At 40.1% G+C, this 17941-nt stretch overlaps 1 protein-coding gene across 2 annotated transcripts; it reads right to left on the bottom strand.

Annotated features, from left to right (window-relative positions):
- Nucleotides 1–1479: 1479 nt before the first annotated feature.
- Nucleotides 1480–16278, bottom strand: nek3 (NIMA related kinase 3). Of its 2 annotated transcripts, XM_085131405.1 has the most exons (13): nucleotides 15926–16277; nucleotides 15502–15595; nucleotides 15292–15389; nucleotides 15126–15209; nucleotides 13432–13499; nucleotides 13264–13350; nucleotides 11106–11160; nucleotides 10836–11036; nucleotides 10516–10630; nucleotides 10204–10371; nucleotides 9997–10116; nucleotides 9785–9902; nucleotides 1480–9567 (listed from the first exon to the last, which is right to left on the bottom strand). In XM_085131405.1, exons 1-13 carry the CDS (start codon nucleotides 16055–16057, stop codon nucleotides 9501–9503), a joined length of 1407 nt encoding a protein of 468 aa, XP_084987531.1. In that variant the 5' UTR covers nucleotides 16058–16277; the 3' UTR covers nucleotides 1480–9500. The 2 variants fall into 2 exon arrangements, with proteins under 2 accessions (XP_084987531.1, XP_084987530.1); XM_085131404.1 differs by having other exon boundaries at nucleotides 10836–11160; nucleotides 15926–16278.
- Nucleotides 16279–17941: the final 1663 nt, after the last annotated feature.

The raw sequence follows: 17941 nt of genomic DNA, 5'->3' as shown, positions 1-17941 counted from the left end.
TTAGCTGTCTGCTAGGCTTCACCTCAGCTAATTCATTAGAGTTATTGGCACTAATTAGCAGGTATCTGGAGCGCATCTGTGCCGTGCATCCATGTATTCTATGGATGCAACTTACTAATCAGCTTGCAAACTTGGCACACTGTACTCTCATTGCAAAACTGGAAGTCTAAGTTAAAAAAAAAAAAAACAGCCCACAAACCTGTGGGTGATGTCATTTGTTCATCATGTGCATCTTTCATTTCCTTTAATCTTCTGTATGTATACTTATCATCACATTATTGAATTTCATAGTACATTCTATAGATTGAACATATATTAGTTTATTTAGCTTTTTGTAGTAACAGGTTTATTTAGTTTGGAACATTTTTTTAAGGAGCATATGGTTACTTTTTTTTTTTCATAAGTTTGTACTATAACTATTTATACAAATTGAGAGCCCTGCTATATACTAACAGCTGTGGTAAGAAGATTGCATGTGCTCATCACTGGTGTGAATGTCCTATGTGTGAGCTTTTTAAAAAATAAATGTTTTGTGGTTTGGTTTATGTGACCCAGGCTCATAAAAAACAGGTCTGGCCTGAATCCGGCATCAAGCTGGCACTGCTGACTGACTGGTGTCATGGCAGGGTGTATGTCAACCAGACATGGGTCAGGTCTGACAATGATGGCACTATTTATGTTCCTATTTTCTTATTTTAGTTAGAAGACCCAAATGCCATGTTGCAATACTATAATAATATGGTAGCCAACGTTTCAAATGCTGCTCCAGTCTGCATGTCAAGAGTGTGAATGTGTATGAACGTAGTTAGGAAGCACTCAGTTTAGAGAAAGTGTGTGATTGGGTGAATATGGCATGTTATATAGAGGACTTTGAGTAATCCGGGAGAGTAAAAAAGCGCTATATAAGAATTCATCCATTCACTGTCTGAACAGAGTTTTGTCATGTTTCTTTTGCACTATTATGTTCCGGCTGTGATGGCATCAGCCACACTGGGGTAAATTAGTCCATTTTTCACTTTATTAGTTTGCTTTGCAGTTTCCTTCATTAATACAATTCATTAATCATTTGGTTAAACCTAACGCTGATATTATGAGGCGCGCACATAATAACATTGTGTGGTTTTTCTAAAAATGTTTTGTTATATTAATTATGTTTCTCTTTCTTTGAGTTACCTGGGTTTGGGCGGTGGCTGTTTCCTGTCTGGGCAAACGGTGTGGCTGAGGACTCTGTGAACAAAATGCCTGCTCTGCAGGACCAACCATGGGCTTACCAGGAGCAGGGGTGTTTTAGGTTTAGTTAAGCTATTCTGTGCTTAGTTAATATTAGTGTTTTGTTTTCCCCCTATTGTGTTCAAATGGTTCGGCCAAATCATTATAAAAGCTACCCTCATATGTCTTTGTAATTAGGTCAGTTTGTGAGTTAAGTTGTGTCTCACTTTGTTTTGTTTAAATTTTTGGAAATTACTTTTTGTAGAGTTATATTTAGTTGACCTCTTTTATGGGCCTGCTAAGTATGTTTTTGAATTTTGTTAATTTTGAACTTTTTGAGGGTTAAAATAAAGAAAACCCTTTTTGAAGATATTTTTTTGCCTGTGTCCTCTTTGCTTTGGCTGCTTGGTCCCTCACACCGGCACATGTTGTTATTACATGACTTGATTAAGGTACAAACTAGGCTGACATCTGGGTCCAGAGCTGAAACTGTTCTGGGCCAGCACAGGGCCACCAGTGTGTCTGCAACTGGCCCGTGGCTGCACACAACTTACACATGGCCCACATACCGCAAAGAATGACGGCCCTTTGGTGGCCCAGATCTGGTTTGCCAGAGGTAGTCCACACATGGGCCAGTACAGGACCACCAGTGTGTCTGCAACTGCCCTTGTGCTGGCCCATGTGTGGGCCACCTCTGGCAAACCTGATCTGGGCCACTAAAGGGCCCACATTCTTTGCGGGCCTTTAGTAAGCACATTGTGTGGGCCAGATCTGGGCCATACCAATTTTGCTATGTGGTTCAGTCCATGAGAGGACTCAAAATTCTAAATAGAGCTGTAAAAAGGAGATGATCTGCAAAAATTATACTGACCTGAAATCCACCATGAACTTTTACACCTTAGTTCCATTACGCACATGACATTACTATTATCAATAGCCCTGCAAATACCTCAGTAGGCATTCTCAAAACACATCCCTGTAGCTCATTCCCTAGTACATCCACACATAAAAGCTGACACTGACAGGTCAGCTTTGAGGTCACCGTGTTCCACATAAGGAATTTCCCCAGAGCCTCGCAGAGCACACAATACCTTCCCTCTCTTCCTCAGCAGAATTTAGTGTGCTGGAGCCACAGAAAATCCCTATTCAATTCCACATTTAGCTGAACTGAATTGCTAAATTTAATTACTAAGAATTGCTACAGTTCTTAGTAAGATCCTGTTAGGTTTATTGTTTAAGTGTTGGAGTTATTTTTTATTTTATTATTATTATTATTTTTAGCAATGATTCATTTGTCATACAAAAACATTTCAAGTTCCTCACCGAATTTAGCATGGAAAGCTTAAAATACAGCTTCCACATCATTTTTAGCTGCGATCTTGCGGAGACAACAGATATTCTGACTTCAGATTGTGAAAATTAGGCTCATTGATCTTGCTGAGGTTATCGTCATTGCTTCAGAAACATGAGACACAATTAACCTCAGCTAAAAGACAGATAAGACGAAAATAATTCCAGCGGTCACAATAGTGACCTGAAGCATCATAATGCGCACGATCATTTCTGCTTGTTGTACATTTCCACTGCACGAGTAGCCTAGTCTGAGTTTTTCTTTAGCTTCTTCATTGCTGGCTTATATCATTTGAATAAAGTAAAATTGTCTATGGAAATGGGTGGAGACTGAAGAAATACACAAGAAAACCTGAAACATTGAAGCATTCTTGTTATGCATCTCAAACACTATTTTTAAGCAAATCCTCACACAGAACAGTACATTCTTATTGTAAAACATCTGCTCTGATGCAAACACTACTCAAGCAATGTGTCACCAAAGTTACATGACTGATAAAAGAGATTAGCCATTAACTGTCCTTCTTTACCAATTTGTGCAGGAGATTGCACTATTTTAAACTTACATAACACACATTGACACAATCAAAGCAACGAATGTTTCACTTCATATGTTGTATGGACTGCTGTACTCTTGCTTTCATACTTGAATGGATCTGTTTGACACATTAAACCAACTTTAGTTTTTCTTAGCTAACAAAACTTTTATGTGAAATCCAACCCAAAGCTTATTTAAAGGTTAATGAAAATTGTTACCTATAGTCAGATGAATAAGCTAAGCTTAAGATGTTTTAGCTAAAACTGTCTATGTCACCACCAGCTAGCATTATATGGAAATCATTCTGACTTCAGATTCAACTTCAAGCTTTATTAATGTTTCATGTAAAGACTTGTGAACTGTTGGGACAAGATATTTGAATCAGTATGATTTGTGTCTTTGCAGTTCATGAAATGAACAAAAACACTAAATACCAGAGGCTGCAATCTTGCTGATGATGCTGCAATTACTGCTCAGTTTTTTCCCTTTTTAAGCTATTCCTGTGAATTGCAGACTTAACTACGAAGAAAACACAAATATGATTCAAATCCGTCATTGATCACAGTGATTCTATCACTATGATTAATGAGAGTATCTTAGTTGTTTCAGTAATTCGTATAATATTAATTTTTTTATAGTGCAGTAGTGTATGAGAATCTATGAGACTCAGTTGTTTTTCATGCCTGAAGAAATGTTTGTATTTTTCTCATTCATCTAATTCAGTGTCAAACATATAGGTCTGAGGTCCTCTTCACTGTGGGTGTTTACAATGAATCATCTTCACAATTCGGTTATTTACATGATATAGGCTAAGCAGTGGGTGATACATGCTGCTTCATTCAAGAGATGTAGAGTATGCAAAAACATAAGTGTCACGTTAAGGTCAGCGAGGTGGGAAAAAAAGAGCGTTGTTGAAGGTGTTGTTTCGACAGTATTTTTTCAACAGTGCTGTTTCAGCAATATCAGAAGTGTTGTTCTTTTTGTCAAGGGAGACCAGTGCACAAAACAACAGCCACATAATAAACATTATATATGATTGCAACATGCAAATATGTGAGTATTAGGGACACCTTGCTCATAATGGGTTGGTCCCTCTTTTGCCTTCAACAAACCAGTTTGAGATGGTCTTTGTGACACGGACTGTGCTGGAAGCAGTCATCGGAAGATGGGCACACTGTGGTGATCCATAAATGGATGGACATGGTCAGCTTTAGCTCAGGAAGTAGAGCTTGTCATCTACAAACTGGGAGGTTGGTGGTTTGATCCTTGGCTGCTCCAGTTTGCATGCCAAATATCCCTAGGCAAGATACTAACACCAAGTTGTTCTCTGATGCATCTGTTGGAGTATGAATGTTAGATAAAAAGCACTTAGTGTTATATATTTTTAGGTAGCATATATATTTGTGTTTATTTTGGACCATTCTCTCCAAACTCTAATTGGAAAACCACATCATTTTCTAAAATATTCAGAGCAGCCCGTCTGGCACCACCAACCTTGCCACATTTAAATAACTGAAAATTCAAAATAATTTAAATAACCTTCCTTGCTCATTCGGATGCTAGCTTCAACTTCAGCTGGTCATCTAAACCACATTTACACATTTATTTCTAAACTTACAGTTCTTCTGCCATATGATTGGCTGGTATAGATGTTCGAATTTAAGAGCGGTTGAACAAATGTGCCTAGCAGTGACTGATGAGAGGATGAGAGAGGAGACAGCAGAGCCTATGACCTTACTTAAAGGTGGTCCAACTCATCAGGAGTCAACAGGCGTTTAAGCTACGAACAATAGCAGCATTTATAACAACAAATGACTCTCCAACCTGCCTGGAGCCAGCAGTGTCCCACTTCACATAACCCGGGATCCAGATTTAACTGTTCTTGACCTTTTTACTTTGAGCAGCTGATGAATTGTGCAGTTCCATGACAAAGCCCTGCTTGGCTACGCCAGTCTCATATTGTCTGATACATCACTACAAAACACTGGCAACAGACAATGGAGGGTCACTGCAAAGGGCTTGAAATAATCATAACAATGACAGCTTCCATATTTATAGTTGCAAAGAGACTCCCAACTACAGCGCCTAAGTGCTTTGTTATTAACAGGAAGAGCGGGTCCCCATGAAGAATAAACAATACTCCTCTTTACTGGGTGAGTCATGACAGAAGGTTTCATGGTCTGCTGCTATGCACTGAAGCTACAAATGTCCACTAATAACTCAGCTACAGCGCAGAAACGTTGCTACATTTATATAAAGCAAACAAAGAGTAAAACAGCAAATTATTATTATTGGTTTTTTGCTCTGATAGTTTGCTCTGAATAAGAAAACTGAGAGAGGAATCTATTAGAAAATGCCTTTCTAAGCATCAGTAGCCAGACTGAGATCACTGGGTCATCTTGCATCTGCACAGCTCTTCCTGAGTGAAACTGGGGGTGTTCAAAAAGGAGGCCACAAAAACAGGGAGACAAAAGGGGAATAAGGGACTGCTGCAGATAGGAAGTCAATTTTTCATCAAGGGTGATGACAGCAGCTGAGGGTTGAAGTGTGGACAATCTCCCAACCAGGCATAATGAAAGGTCTTTAGTGCATCATTTGATAAGAATGGGTGGTACTGGACGATAATGCGTATAATGATCCACACCTTGGCTCATGTGATGAGGCACATTATCAATAACAGGTCAACGATTTGGTCTTGGAACTGAAGAAGCTTCTCAAATGAGAGTTGAAATATCTTGAAGAAACTTAAAGAAGTCCAGTCGCTTTTCTTGACCATGACCTGGATGACTGACAACCTACACAGACATACGTGCGTCTGGATTGTTTGCTATCAGGTCACGCAGATGAGCAGGAAGAAAATCGGTGAGGGAACTCAGATTAGGGCCTGAACAATAGCTAGAAGTGCAGCTTCACTACAGATCTGAGCACATAATGAAAAAACGGAAACAGCACGTTTCAAAGTGAGTACATTAGAATGAGAACAAGGAAATGCTACATCACTATGCACGCCTCAGTGTTTTCTGATGTTTTCATATGCGGTGCTCAGCTTGCGTGCAAGGAACAAACTAGGGCCTTGTGGTTTTGATCATACTTCAAAAAAAGGTGTCACCAAATGTTCACAAACACACTGCACCAAGGTGGCAGGTTACAAAAGTGATATGAAATCACTGTAGATAGTTGCCCTTCATTGTGTATGTTTTAGTCAAACCGCTGAGTCACAGCAGCAGACACACTATTTTCACAATGACCTCACAAACCCAATCTTAAGTGCAGGAGTTTTGAACAATTTATTTAAACAGCTTTTTTTTAATTTCTTTTTGTTTTGTTGGCACATTTATACAGCAGACATGTCTGTTGGAGACAGCACATACGTCCTTCCTGCAAGAGGAAACCTCTGTTCATGTTCATTTCCTTTTGCACCAGTAGTTAAATGAGGTGGACAAATCAGGTATACCTAGCACTTGCAAACAAACAATGCTTTATTGTTTAGATTTCTTTGAAACTCTGGTTTTAAATGCAATTTTTGTTTTAATATTATGAAAAATAATACTGGCAAGAAACTTTTAAAAAAACGAAATAATTTATAGGGAAATTCGAATACGGCAGGCAGAGGACACACTTACACGACATGCAAAAAGGGACTGCAGTAACTTACAAGTGATTCAATGCAGTGTAGAGAATCATATCTCGTTGCTGCAAAAGTAGGTACTCTTTTCATTGTTCAAACTTGAACATTTTTCGGGATTGTTTATATCCTTTTGCAGTGTTTCACATATTTCTTGAAGGCTATTTCTTCCTCCTTTTCCCCAGACATTCTTTCTTGCTTCAGGGCCTGTGTTACTCTACCTTCCTCTTTTAAATACTGAACAATAATAATCTGATATGGAAGTTAGGCAAGATACTTGCCCAATTTCACTTTTTTCTTCTTCCTTAAAACCTCTTGTGTGGTATTGGCAGCTTGCACTTGATCATAATCAGGCTTGGATATTTTTTTATATCTTCAGGAGACTTGGAGTCTTCTTAGGTGTATTTTAAAATATCCACAAAGACATGATTTAAGATGCAATCTCTGATCTATCCAACACCTTTAGCACTCATGAATGCCTGTATTATTGCTCCCCCATGTCCATACTTGACTAACTGGGCTATTATTTCCCTGTGTGAGGCCTGGCCAGGTTCCTGCCAAACATGTTTTTTATTTCCATTACTCCATTACTTTATGTGCATTACCACTGCTGCACTAATGATCTGTACATTTACTTCACCTCCTTAGTATTGCTGCAACTTTGCTTCCCCTCTTGACTGATTTCTAGTTAGTCACTGATCTCTGTGTATCCTGTCTTTGTGATATCACTCATGTGAGATTAACTGGAAGTCATAGGTTTGCTCACCTTAGTTTCAGTAAACTGAAGTAAACTGAAACTAAGCAAGTGATCATTTGCTGCAAACCTCTGAGTTTCAGTCTGAGTTCAGTCTTTGTACTCCTATTGGATGTTCACAAGGAAATACTTATATTATATTTATAGCTATTACTGTTAATCCTAAATTTTCAGAGGTGGCAGAAGTTCAAACAGCCAGTATAAACTCTTTTAGACAAATTCATACACCTCCAACCCCTCAGTTTATAAGACCAATATATAAAGACACTTCCCGGTTCATCATGGCCACTGGTGGGAGACCCTTCTATCTGCAGGACACAGACCATGATGAAGTTGCAGCTCTGCTATGATACATTACATTACATGTATCTTTTCCAAACATGGACATCTATGCTATGGAGGTGCTTTTTTTCTAATTCTAAAAAGCAGGGGGGGGGGGGGGGTGAACTGTGAGCACTGGAGAGGGGATTCATTGTGCCCTCGTGATAAGGGTTGAGCTTCCTCAGTGAAACACATCGTGGGCAGATATCTGGTAAAAGATACCATGGAGCGCTCATGTCAGCCACTAGGAGTTCTAAGTTACTGAAAGAACTTTAGTAGCTGGATAATCCAGCTCTGGTGTGACTGTTGGTGAATCATTATGGTTTTGTTGACTCAACGGGCTGTAGTATCCCTATCCTGCTCAGCCCAAACTGTAATGGGCAAGGCTTGGGTTAAGTCTGTCTGTAGCCAAACATGTGGCTGTTCTATTGTCTGGTCCTATTCCGTCAGGCTTCTCATTTGGCAAACCAAATACAGTAACATGTTCCACTTGCTCCCTTGTATTTATAACATCTTTATGCAGCATGGGGACTCACTGATTTATTTCACTGCCACTGCTAATTAGAAGGTTAATCACATCTGAAACAATGGTTATCATTTTGTATTTTCTAATTAGTTTTTATTTTTATTTCATTTTTGACTTTTTGCTTTCACTTCAGTTTAGATTTAGTATCCAGAGTGTGTTTGTTCGTTTCAGTTGGGGTTTTGTTTTGTTTGAAAATTGCTCCTTTTTTTTGGTCAGTGTTAAGATAAGTAGTATTATTGTATGGTGTGCATATGTCAGAGGTAAACTGAGGAAAATCAGCATGGGAATAAAAAAAAAAAAAAACACTTTATGAAAGCAGTTTACAGACATCTTATATGAATACAAAGTCTCAATAAACAAGTCCATCAAAGCCTCATCAGGGGAACTGATAACAAATTTTACCAAACAAAGGAAGTCTGAAACTAAAGCTATTTTCTACATATTTTATTTTATTTTGGTTAGTCTTCCAAGTTCACAAAACCATTTCAGTTATTTTGTTCTTTTCCCATAAGTCTGGTTTTTAATCTTATTTTGTTACCTAAACACATTTTTTCACATCTAATTTTAGTTTTTAGTTTATTTTACCAAACTTTAATTACCCTGATCTGAACCACACGATAGCTTTTCCCATTCCACACAATGGGATCCCAAAGGGATTCCAACTCCACCTAGTGGTACATAAACCAAATAGAGTGCAGGAAGGATGGCCCTGTAAGCACTCACTAGAAAATGAAAAACAACAAAGCAGCTGAAAATGCCAGATATGTGGTTTGTTTAGTCACAAGAATAAAAGCCATATAACAGCAACAAGATGTTTAGTCTGCTTTTGATATTGCAAAAGAAACAGACTTCAAAAGGTGCAGGCAGGCTCAAATTGGTGTGACTGCATGGAGACATAACCTTTCTGACTCTAATATTTCCTGTTTTCCGAACAAGCCAAACAGAAGCTTCCCAGTGGCCTCAAATTGCAAGGAATGTTTATCACTGCTAACCTGAGGCGAACACAAAATATTAAACAGAGCACCCAAAACTTCCAAACGTCTTTATGTGCACAAGGTTTTCTGACCGCAAGCTGAAAAACAAAAACAAAAAAACACACAGTTAAAATTTTAGTGTCTTGTTGCAGCATTTAAAAGTTAACCTTGCCTTTTTTACAGGCTCAGAAGGAAAAATGGTCTTAGTGTTCCAAAAATATTTTCTCAGCTTCATCCATCCAGTTACATGGAGATTCCTCTTCAAAGTCCCTGCAGTGAGAGGACCAACAAAGTCAACACAATATAAGAACTATACTTTCATTCAGTATCCTTCCCATTTCAGTCTGTTTCTCACCCTGTTCACATTAAAATCAATTAAAACACTGCTGTAACTATTTCCCTTTATGTCCAACTGCTGTACAACATCATCTAATATGCTCTGCATTCATGCTGGGATATTAAACAACGATACGTCAGGGTTACTTACGTGTCTTCATCATCAGAGCGTGGCTGCAGTCGGTCCTCGTCTATAACCAGCTCTTGTTCGGGCCCATCCGTGTCATCACCCTGAGGATGGGAGAGGGGTCCCAACAGAGGGTCTTCACCTGAACAACACCACAATGATGAACGCATTAAAGATTTCAGTTGGGCTATCTACAGCTTATATTGAGATAAGAGTCTGCTCACAGATCAGCAGACCTCTGTTTATTATGAAGGTGCTGGAGGCTTTGCTCAGCTGAGCCTTCTCCAGCAGACTCAGAAGCCTCTCAGGAGGATTCCTTTCCCATTGTCTTCTCTGCCTGCTGTCCTCTGGCTCCCCTGCAACAGAATGCGTTGGTATGGCATTTCAGTCTCCACCGCTTATTTTTGCACCTTTCAGGAAATGAAATTCTGCTGCTACCATACCGTCATGAGTAGAACTAGTGAAGGTCCAGCCAGTTGATGTCACACTGTCAGATGAAACCAGACTGGCATTAGCTAACACCTGCAGCACGGTGTCTGATGGCTCAGTAGACCACTGCTTTCGAGGGGCGGGGTCTCTGCTTTCGAAGCAGCTTTTTGGTAAGTCCATACCTGATTTAAAGGGTTATTTAGGACATATTTTGGTGATAAACCATTCAAAGGTCAGTCTTGAGAAAAAATTCAATAATGTAACCCTGCCAGCAGCGCAACAGTAGATCATTTTCTTCAACATAACATTGTTAGCTTTGACTCCACCTTCAGATGTTGATGTTTTTATTAAACTCTTTTCTCCCAGAAGACGAGCCACATTCTTTCCCTCCTCTCTGTTCCATCGACCTGTATGCCTCGCCTGCTCCTCCCTCTCTGAGGCCTGTAAAAGATTCAAAACACCGCCCTGAATCAAATGCACAGCACGAGCTCTGCGGCCATCTGAACAAACAAAAGGTCCACATTGGATTACCACAGCTGGCAAAGTTGCGTAAGAGTTTAAATTCTCATGCTACCATTAGGTCAAAACAGCAATTGACTGTGATGAATGTGCAGCCCTAAAATCAGGTTCAACACACTGATTTTACCTGGGAGGGCAGGTGTATACGCAAGAGTTTAGAAACCCTGTGAGAGGTCAGGATGGTGTGCAGGGACGGTCTGTCTTTTGGGTTTGTCTTGAACATCTGCTTGACCAAGTACTGCAACTCATAAGGAAGATGACTGGGGAGGGGAGGGTATGCACCCCGGCACACCTTAAGAATCAGACTCTTCCAGCTGGATGCCTGGAACTGGACACAGGAGAAAAGCGTGAAGACACAACAAACCACACTGTGCATGAAATGTGGAGGAGGGAGTACCGGGTGTCGCAGGGTGCAGAGCTCGTACAGGACACAGCCTAGAGACCACACATCACTGCAGAACACACAAAGGGAGAAATGGTTATTCATTCACACCAGACATTTCATCATGTACTGGCAGAGTCAGAGAGAACTGGTTAACCCATGCATGAGTTACACAATCACTGCTGAGCCCCTTTAGTCAGAGAACTCAAACTAAATCAGAGACTGAAAATAACATGTAAATGTATGCTGTCGGGGGGGGGAAAAGCCTGCAGAGAGACTCTAAGCCGGGGGTTCTCAAAGTTTTAATGACTTAGTCCCACTTTAAGAAGCCAGAATATGACTTAACTTTTAGTTAGTCTTTGCACTGTCTCTCTACAGAGGATGACAATGTTTTATGTTTCTATTTCTTCATTTTATTCAGTCACTTTTTGTTCTGGTTCATAGTTGTTATTCATGTATTACTCAAGTGGGTGTTACAGTGCTTGATGCTAGCTGTATACGTCAGTGTTAGGAATGTTCAGTCGGCTATGATGGCAAGAACAGAAGAGTTGGGTTTGAAAAGAGATGATCTCTTGGTATCATTCTGCTCTGCTCTATCGTAACACGACATGAAGTGTGGCTGAATGAAATGTGCAGCGGCAGACTCGAGGGCCACTCGAGGGCTAGCACTTGGTGATCCAAGTCCTTTAAGATCTCTGGATATTTTTGTAGTGCAGATTTCACAGATTTTCAATGACTACTGTAGGCATTCCAATGAACTATAATACATACATACAGAAATTCCGCATATTCCTGCATATAAGCACAAATATGTACACACTCTCTGCAGGTGCTCTACTGTTACCATAGTTTGACCAGATTTGGTTCTGGCATGTCACTTTTTAAAAAAAAAAAAAACCCCACACAGTTGGTTAAACAGATGTATTATTTGTATGTACAGTCATGGCACAAAGTTTATTTTTCAGGTTTTCTTTAGATTATTTTTACATGTTTTTTTGATATTGTGAATAACACAAGGGTTCTGTGAGATTCAAAACATTTTTATTGGCAAACAAATAAAAATTTAGTGTGGGCAGTGACAGCACTGCCGACAATTTCTGCACACAACTGTAGACTATTCTAGCATAGGTTTCTGTTTCTTTTCCCATTGATCTAGTTACTGTTAATCCGTATTCACAAATTTTATTCATGTAGAAAACATGCCCAGAAACTCTTAGTAGCACATTTTTTTCAATTCACACACTCACCGGCTATTTTAGTGGGTACATGACGACCTGCTGAAAACGGGAATCAAAATGGGGAAGAAAGGAGATTTAAATGTAAATGTGGCACGTTAGCGCCAGACAGACTAGTCTGTATATTTTAAAAAATGCTGATCTGCTGGGATTTTTCTGACACAACTACCTCTAGGTTTACAGAGAATAGTGAGAAAAAAGAGAAAATATCTAGCAAGCATAATTTCCTTGGGTCAGAATGACTTATTGATGCCAGAGGTCAGAGGAGAATGGCCAGACTGCTTTGAGCTGATAGGAAGGCGACAGTAAATCAAATAATCACTTACTACAACCAAAGTATGCTGAACAGGATCTCTAAACGTGCAAAATGTTGAACATGAAAATGCTGGGCCACAGCAGGAGAATAAATACACCGAGTGCCACTCTTGTCAGCAAAAAAACAGGAAACCGAGGCCACAATTCGCACCAAAATTGAACAACATAGATTAAGAATACATCGTGCGGTCTCACAAGTCTCAATTTCTGCTGCCACATTTGGATGGCATGATCTGAATCTGGCATAAGCAGCATGAAAACATGCAAATCTCCTGTTCAGCAGCATGCTGAGCAGGAGATTTGCAGCACAGGTGTTCAGTTGGCAAATCTGCAGCAACTGTGTTGCTATCATGTTAATATGGACAAAAACTTTGAGAAATCTTTCCACCCTCCTATTGAATTAAAGCAGTTCTGAGGGTAAAAGGGGTTCTAACCCAATCATAGCAAGCTGTACCTAATGAAGTGGTTGGTGAGTGTATATTTACATTTCTGCTTTTAACGTTTCTTGTTTCTTGTTACATTTTCTAAGCACAGACACTGATCTATGGAGAAGAAACATAATTTCATCTTTATATTGTTTAATATAAACCGGAGGATCCAGCCGAACGCTCACAGTAGCATACCTCTTATTGTTGTACGGCTTATTGTCCCAGATTTCTGGTGCCACATAATACGGAGTTCCAACATATGCATGAGCGTAAGCCTTCGAGCTGGAACAAATTTACAATCAAATTAAAAATAGACAAACTCAACATTAACTTTAAAAAGCTGAATAGCATCAGGTTCTTTACCTGTTCAAAATACAGGCTGAGCCAAAGTCTCCAAGCTTGACTGTCCCATTATCGGTCAGGAAAATGTTCTGGGTGAGGATGAAAGATAACACAAGATATAAGTACAGCCAATTATGGCAAAATGAGATTATATCACATAGATGGGTTGCAAAGTTTCTGATCTGGATCAGCAGTTTCATTTTTGTTCATTTCATTCAACACACAACCAAGCAAAATGATTCCGATTTGGATTCAATTGTGCTTGCCTGACATGAAATTCACTGATCCACACCACCGGGATATACAGCAACGACATTGGAATGTCATTCGGGCTGGAGAAGTGTACTCGGATGGTAACAAAGACAGGGAAGGTAGTCAGAATTGAGGGAATCACACTACCAGATGGCAACGTTGCAGACATAGAGAACAGCTACAAGTACCTGGGGATCCCACAGGCAAATGGGAACCATGAAGAGGCTGCTAGGAAAGCTGCAACCATGAAGTACCCGCAGAGAGTCAGGCAAGTCCTGAGAAATCAGCTGAACAGTAAGAACAAGATCCGGGCTATCAACACCTACGCTCCGCCCGTGAGCAGGTACCTTGCTGGGATAATAACCTGGCCAAAGGAGAAGATAGAAGCCACTGACATCAAAACCAGGAAGCTCCCCACCATGCATGGAGGATTCACCCCAAGTCCAGCACCCTGAGGCTGTATGCTAAGCGGAAGGAAGGAGGTCGGGGAATGGTGAGTGTCAGTACCACAGTCCAGGATGAGACAATGAACATCCACAAATACATCAGGAAGATGGCCCCAACCCATCGCGTGCTCAGTGAATACCCCAGGCAGCAGAAACCCAAGAAAAAGGAGGAAGAAGAGGAACCACCCATGGAAGGATAGGCCTCTGCACGGTATGTACCAGAGGCAGATAGAGGAAGTGGCTGACATCCAGAAGTCCTACAAGTGGCTGAACAAAGCTGGACTGAAAGCAGCACAGAGGCACTAATCATGGCAGCACAGGAACAAGCTCTGAGAACAAGATCCATAGAGGCTGGGGTCTATCACACCAGGCAAGATGCCAGGTTCAGGCTGTGTAAAGATGCCTCTGAGACAATCCAGCACATAACAGCAGGGTGCAAGATGCTAGTAGGCAGGGCATACATGGAACGCCATATCCAAGTGGCTGGCATAGTATACAGAAACATCTGTGCCGAATATGGCCTGGAAGTTCCGAGGTCAAAATCGAACACGCCCCCTGGGGCGAGCTAAGATCTTGTGGGACTTCCAGATACAGACGGACAAAATGGCAGTAACATCAGGAAGAAGGAACACAAGAAGCTAGAGAAGTAGCACGGGGTCAGAGAAGAGCTCAAGAAGATGAGAAGGGTGAAAGTAACAGTGGTCCAAGTGGTAATCGGAGGACTAGGTGCAGTGACTCCTAAGCACAGCCACTGTCTATAGGTCTGTTGCATATTTTTTTTTACATACTGGGCTAAAATATGCTGATCATGGATATCTTTTTTTAAGATGTAATTTAGCTGAAATCTGGAATTGCAGAGGTGAATTTGTTCAGTAACTGAGAGAACAAACATAGGAAATCTGATACTTCTCTCTATGTTGAAGGCAGGTTTGACTTGAATGAACCAGAAGACACATTCATTAATGTACCCTGAACAAAGTAAAATGCATAAGCTAGAAAACCTAGACGTGACTGTACCTTGGATTTCAGATCTCTGTGCAGAACTCGCTGATCATGGATATGCTTTGCACCTGCGCACATTTCAGCGAACCACTTCAAGATCTGAAAAAAGAATTTAAAAACCCAATGAAACACAAGTAGGGAAGGGTAATTGTGATCATGAGTGCAGGAAGTCAGGACGTACATTATCAACACTGAACTGGTTTGACTTCTGTTGCTTAATCCTCTGGAGCAGATCTCCTCCGCTGCAGTACTCCATAACAATCCACATGAGTTCATCAGCTAAACAAACACAATCACACTTGCTATTTTGAAATCCAAACAATCATAACTGTATGCTCATAAAAGGTTTGTAATGACTTTTAAAGCGAGTGTTGTTCGTGTGTACGATTACCCTCGAATGCCTCCCTGAAAGCTACAACATTAGGATGTTTCATTCTGGACAGCAGGATGGCTTCCCTCCTCGAATTCTCCAGTTTGGACTGATTCTATAAAAATGCAAATGCAAACATGATTGTATTCCATACAGCGCGAAACAAAACAAACAAACAAAGGCAGGCTGACAACAAACAGCTTCCATGTCTCAGTGTAAGCAGCAATCTGGCAGGTTATCAGCAAGGCGCAAAAAACTAAAATAAACTCAAATAAAATAAAAAAAATTCCCATATCCGACCCCAGGCTGCAACATCAAGCCTGGAATTCCAACAAGTCTTATTTTACTTGAATGTTTTATATCACAGTTTCGGGGGAAGATTTGAATCAGACTGATCCGTTTGCTCCAAACAGGTGAGGACATTCCCTCCTTTCCTTGCACATACCTTTGGCAGCTGAATCTCCTTCACCACATATTTTTCCTGACTGCTTTTACACCGCACTAACACGGCCCGGCCAAACGAGCCTTCACCGATCACTTTAACAAGTGAGTATTTCTCCATCGATCTTCTCCACATAAAAGGCAAAGAGGGAAAGAGAAAGAGCACACTGGGGGGAAATAACTAGCTACAGCGGGATGAGCCGATGGAGCCGACCCTTCACATCACTGCTTTTTTTTAAACCGCGTGTGTTCGTACAGGGATTTTTTTACAATACGTACAGAAGAATAAAGTCCCAAAATAACCTCCACCTAGACTAGTGCGGTTAATCTGGCCACTACTTCCTTATTATTATATGACGTAGGGCGAGACGCCACTGTGCTACCCAGCGTGACCGCTAGATGGCAGAACACAACCTCGAAAACAGACTAATAGTTTCATATGTCGTGCAGTGATATTGTAAAAGTATTGTAACAAATATAGCAGTAGTTTTTTTTTTAATTTTACATTATGCATTTGCTTAACGTTGTATTATATGGTATTATGTTTCTATATTATATTTGTATTTGAGTAAAAATATTTTTAACTAATAAAAAGTGATGTTAATAGCTGAACAGCCATGTAATAATAACTCTTTGAATACCAACACTTGTTTCCTTGACATCATATACACTTCCAGGGAAATATAAATTAATTAATTAATCAAATAAAGTGCTGGGACCCAGTTAGGTACTGATAGTGAGCCAGACAGCTTTACTTGTGAATCACAAGCATATTAAGCTGAAGTAAAACACATGTGTGTGCATGCAGGGTAATGACATGGAAGAAGAGGTCCACAATGAATTAATGGAAATGAAATGGACTGTCACTATTCATCATAATGAAACGACTGGTTTGATATAATAGTTCTGATCAGGTAACTGAAGGTTTTAAGTTTAACCCCTCAAGCAAGCAAGTCCACCATAAATGATGCTGTTTTTCATTTCTTAGCAAATGCAATACAAAAAAACTGGCAACCAACCAACAAAAATGACTACAAAAACACACGGTAAATGTTAATAATCATGACCCCCCCCCCCCTTTTTTTTTTAAACAAAAAAGCTTATTTGAAGGTAGGTAGATATTTGGGGAGGACAGGGGCCTGTTTACTACTATGTTACATCATCCCTCCTTTTGACAACATGCAGTAAGGCTCTGAGTTACGGTGGCCAGTTGTGTTCTAGTTTTGAAAGTGAAATCGCTTCCTATTCTTCCTCAGGAGACTATTTCAGTTTCTCAACAGTTCAAGGGCATGCTTGTGTCATATCTTTTTGTTTCATTATACATCAAATGATCACACTGCAGGCAGGCCAGTTGAGACTTGAAGTCTTTCACCACAGAGACATGCTGCTGTTATATGTGGAGAATGTAATTTGGCATTGCCTTGCTGAAATAAGCACACCTGTTGCTGAAAATGGTGGAATCATTTGGCAATAATGATTTATCATTATGTCACTGCATCCCAGTACCAGGTGGTAGCAAGCTGAATGTGACCTCTCCACTTTGCATGTGTTTGAGCTGTAGGAGGAAGCCAGAATCACAGACGAGAGGAAAACATGCAAAGTCCAGACAGAAAGACCCCAGCAAGATGGATTCAAACCCAGGACCTTCTTTGCTTTGAGGCAGTAATTCCAAATACAATTAATATTGACAGTAGATATTGGATAGTTTCCACTGCGCAGCTGTCAGTCTTCAGTGTAGTGCTGCCTCAGGATATGAAGCTGTGAAGATTTTTATTATTTATTTATTTATTTGAGCTTTTTTGGCATTCGCCTGCAGATATTTTTTTATTCAGATTCTCTTAATCCTTTAATGATATTATGTGCCACAGATAAGGAATGATTTGCCATTCTCCATTTCTACTTGATAATATTACAGTCACATTCTTGCATTGTTCCGTATGCTGAATTCACAGGCTGGTGAAGCACCCCCCTCCCAGCTTTACTTCTAAAAGACTCGGCGTCTGTATTATTTTTACACCCA

Source organism: Neolamprologus multifasciatus, chromosome 14 (genome assembly GCF_963576455.1).
Source record: "Neolamprologus multifasciatus chromosome 14, fNeoMul1.2, whole genome shotgun sequence".
In the NCBI taxonomy this organism is placed as follows: Eukaryota; Metazoa; Chordata; class Actinopteri; order Cichliformes; family Cichlidae; genus Neolamprologus; species Neolamprologus multifasciatus.
This window is presented reverse-complemented; position numbering and strand designations above follow the sequence as displayed.

What these genes read in the sequence shown, in the direction of transcription:
- nek3 (XM_085131404.1), bottom strand. Translation starts at nt 16,057, where the DNA reads ATGTGGAGAAGATCGATGGAGAAATACTCACTTGTTAAAGTGATCGGT. An exon ending in TTTCAGGGAGGCATTCGAGG is followed by an intron (nt 15,390 to 15,501) that starts GTAATCGTACAC and finishes GTGTTTGTTTAG; the next exon opens with CTGATGAACTCATGTGGATT. An exon ending in CACCTTCATAATAAACAGAG is followed by an intron (nt 9,903 to 9,996) that starts GTCTGCTGATCT and finishes GGTGTTGTTCAG; the next exon opens with GTGAAGACCCTCTGTTGGGA.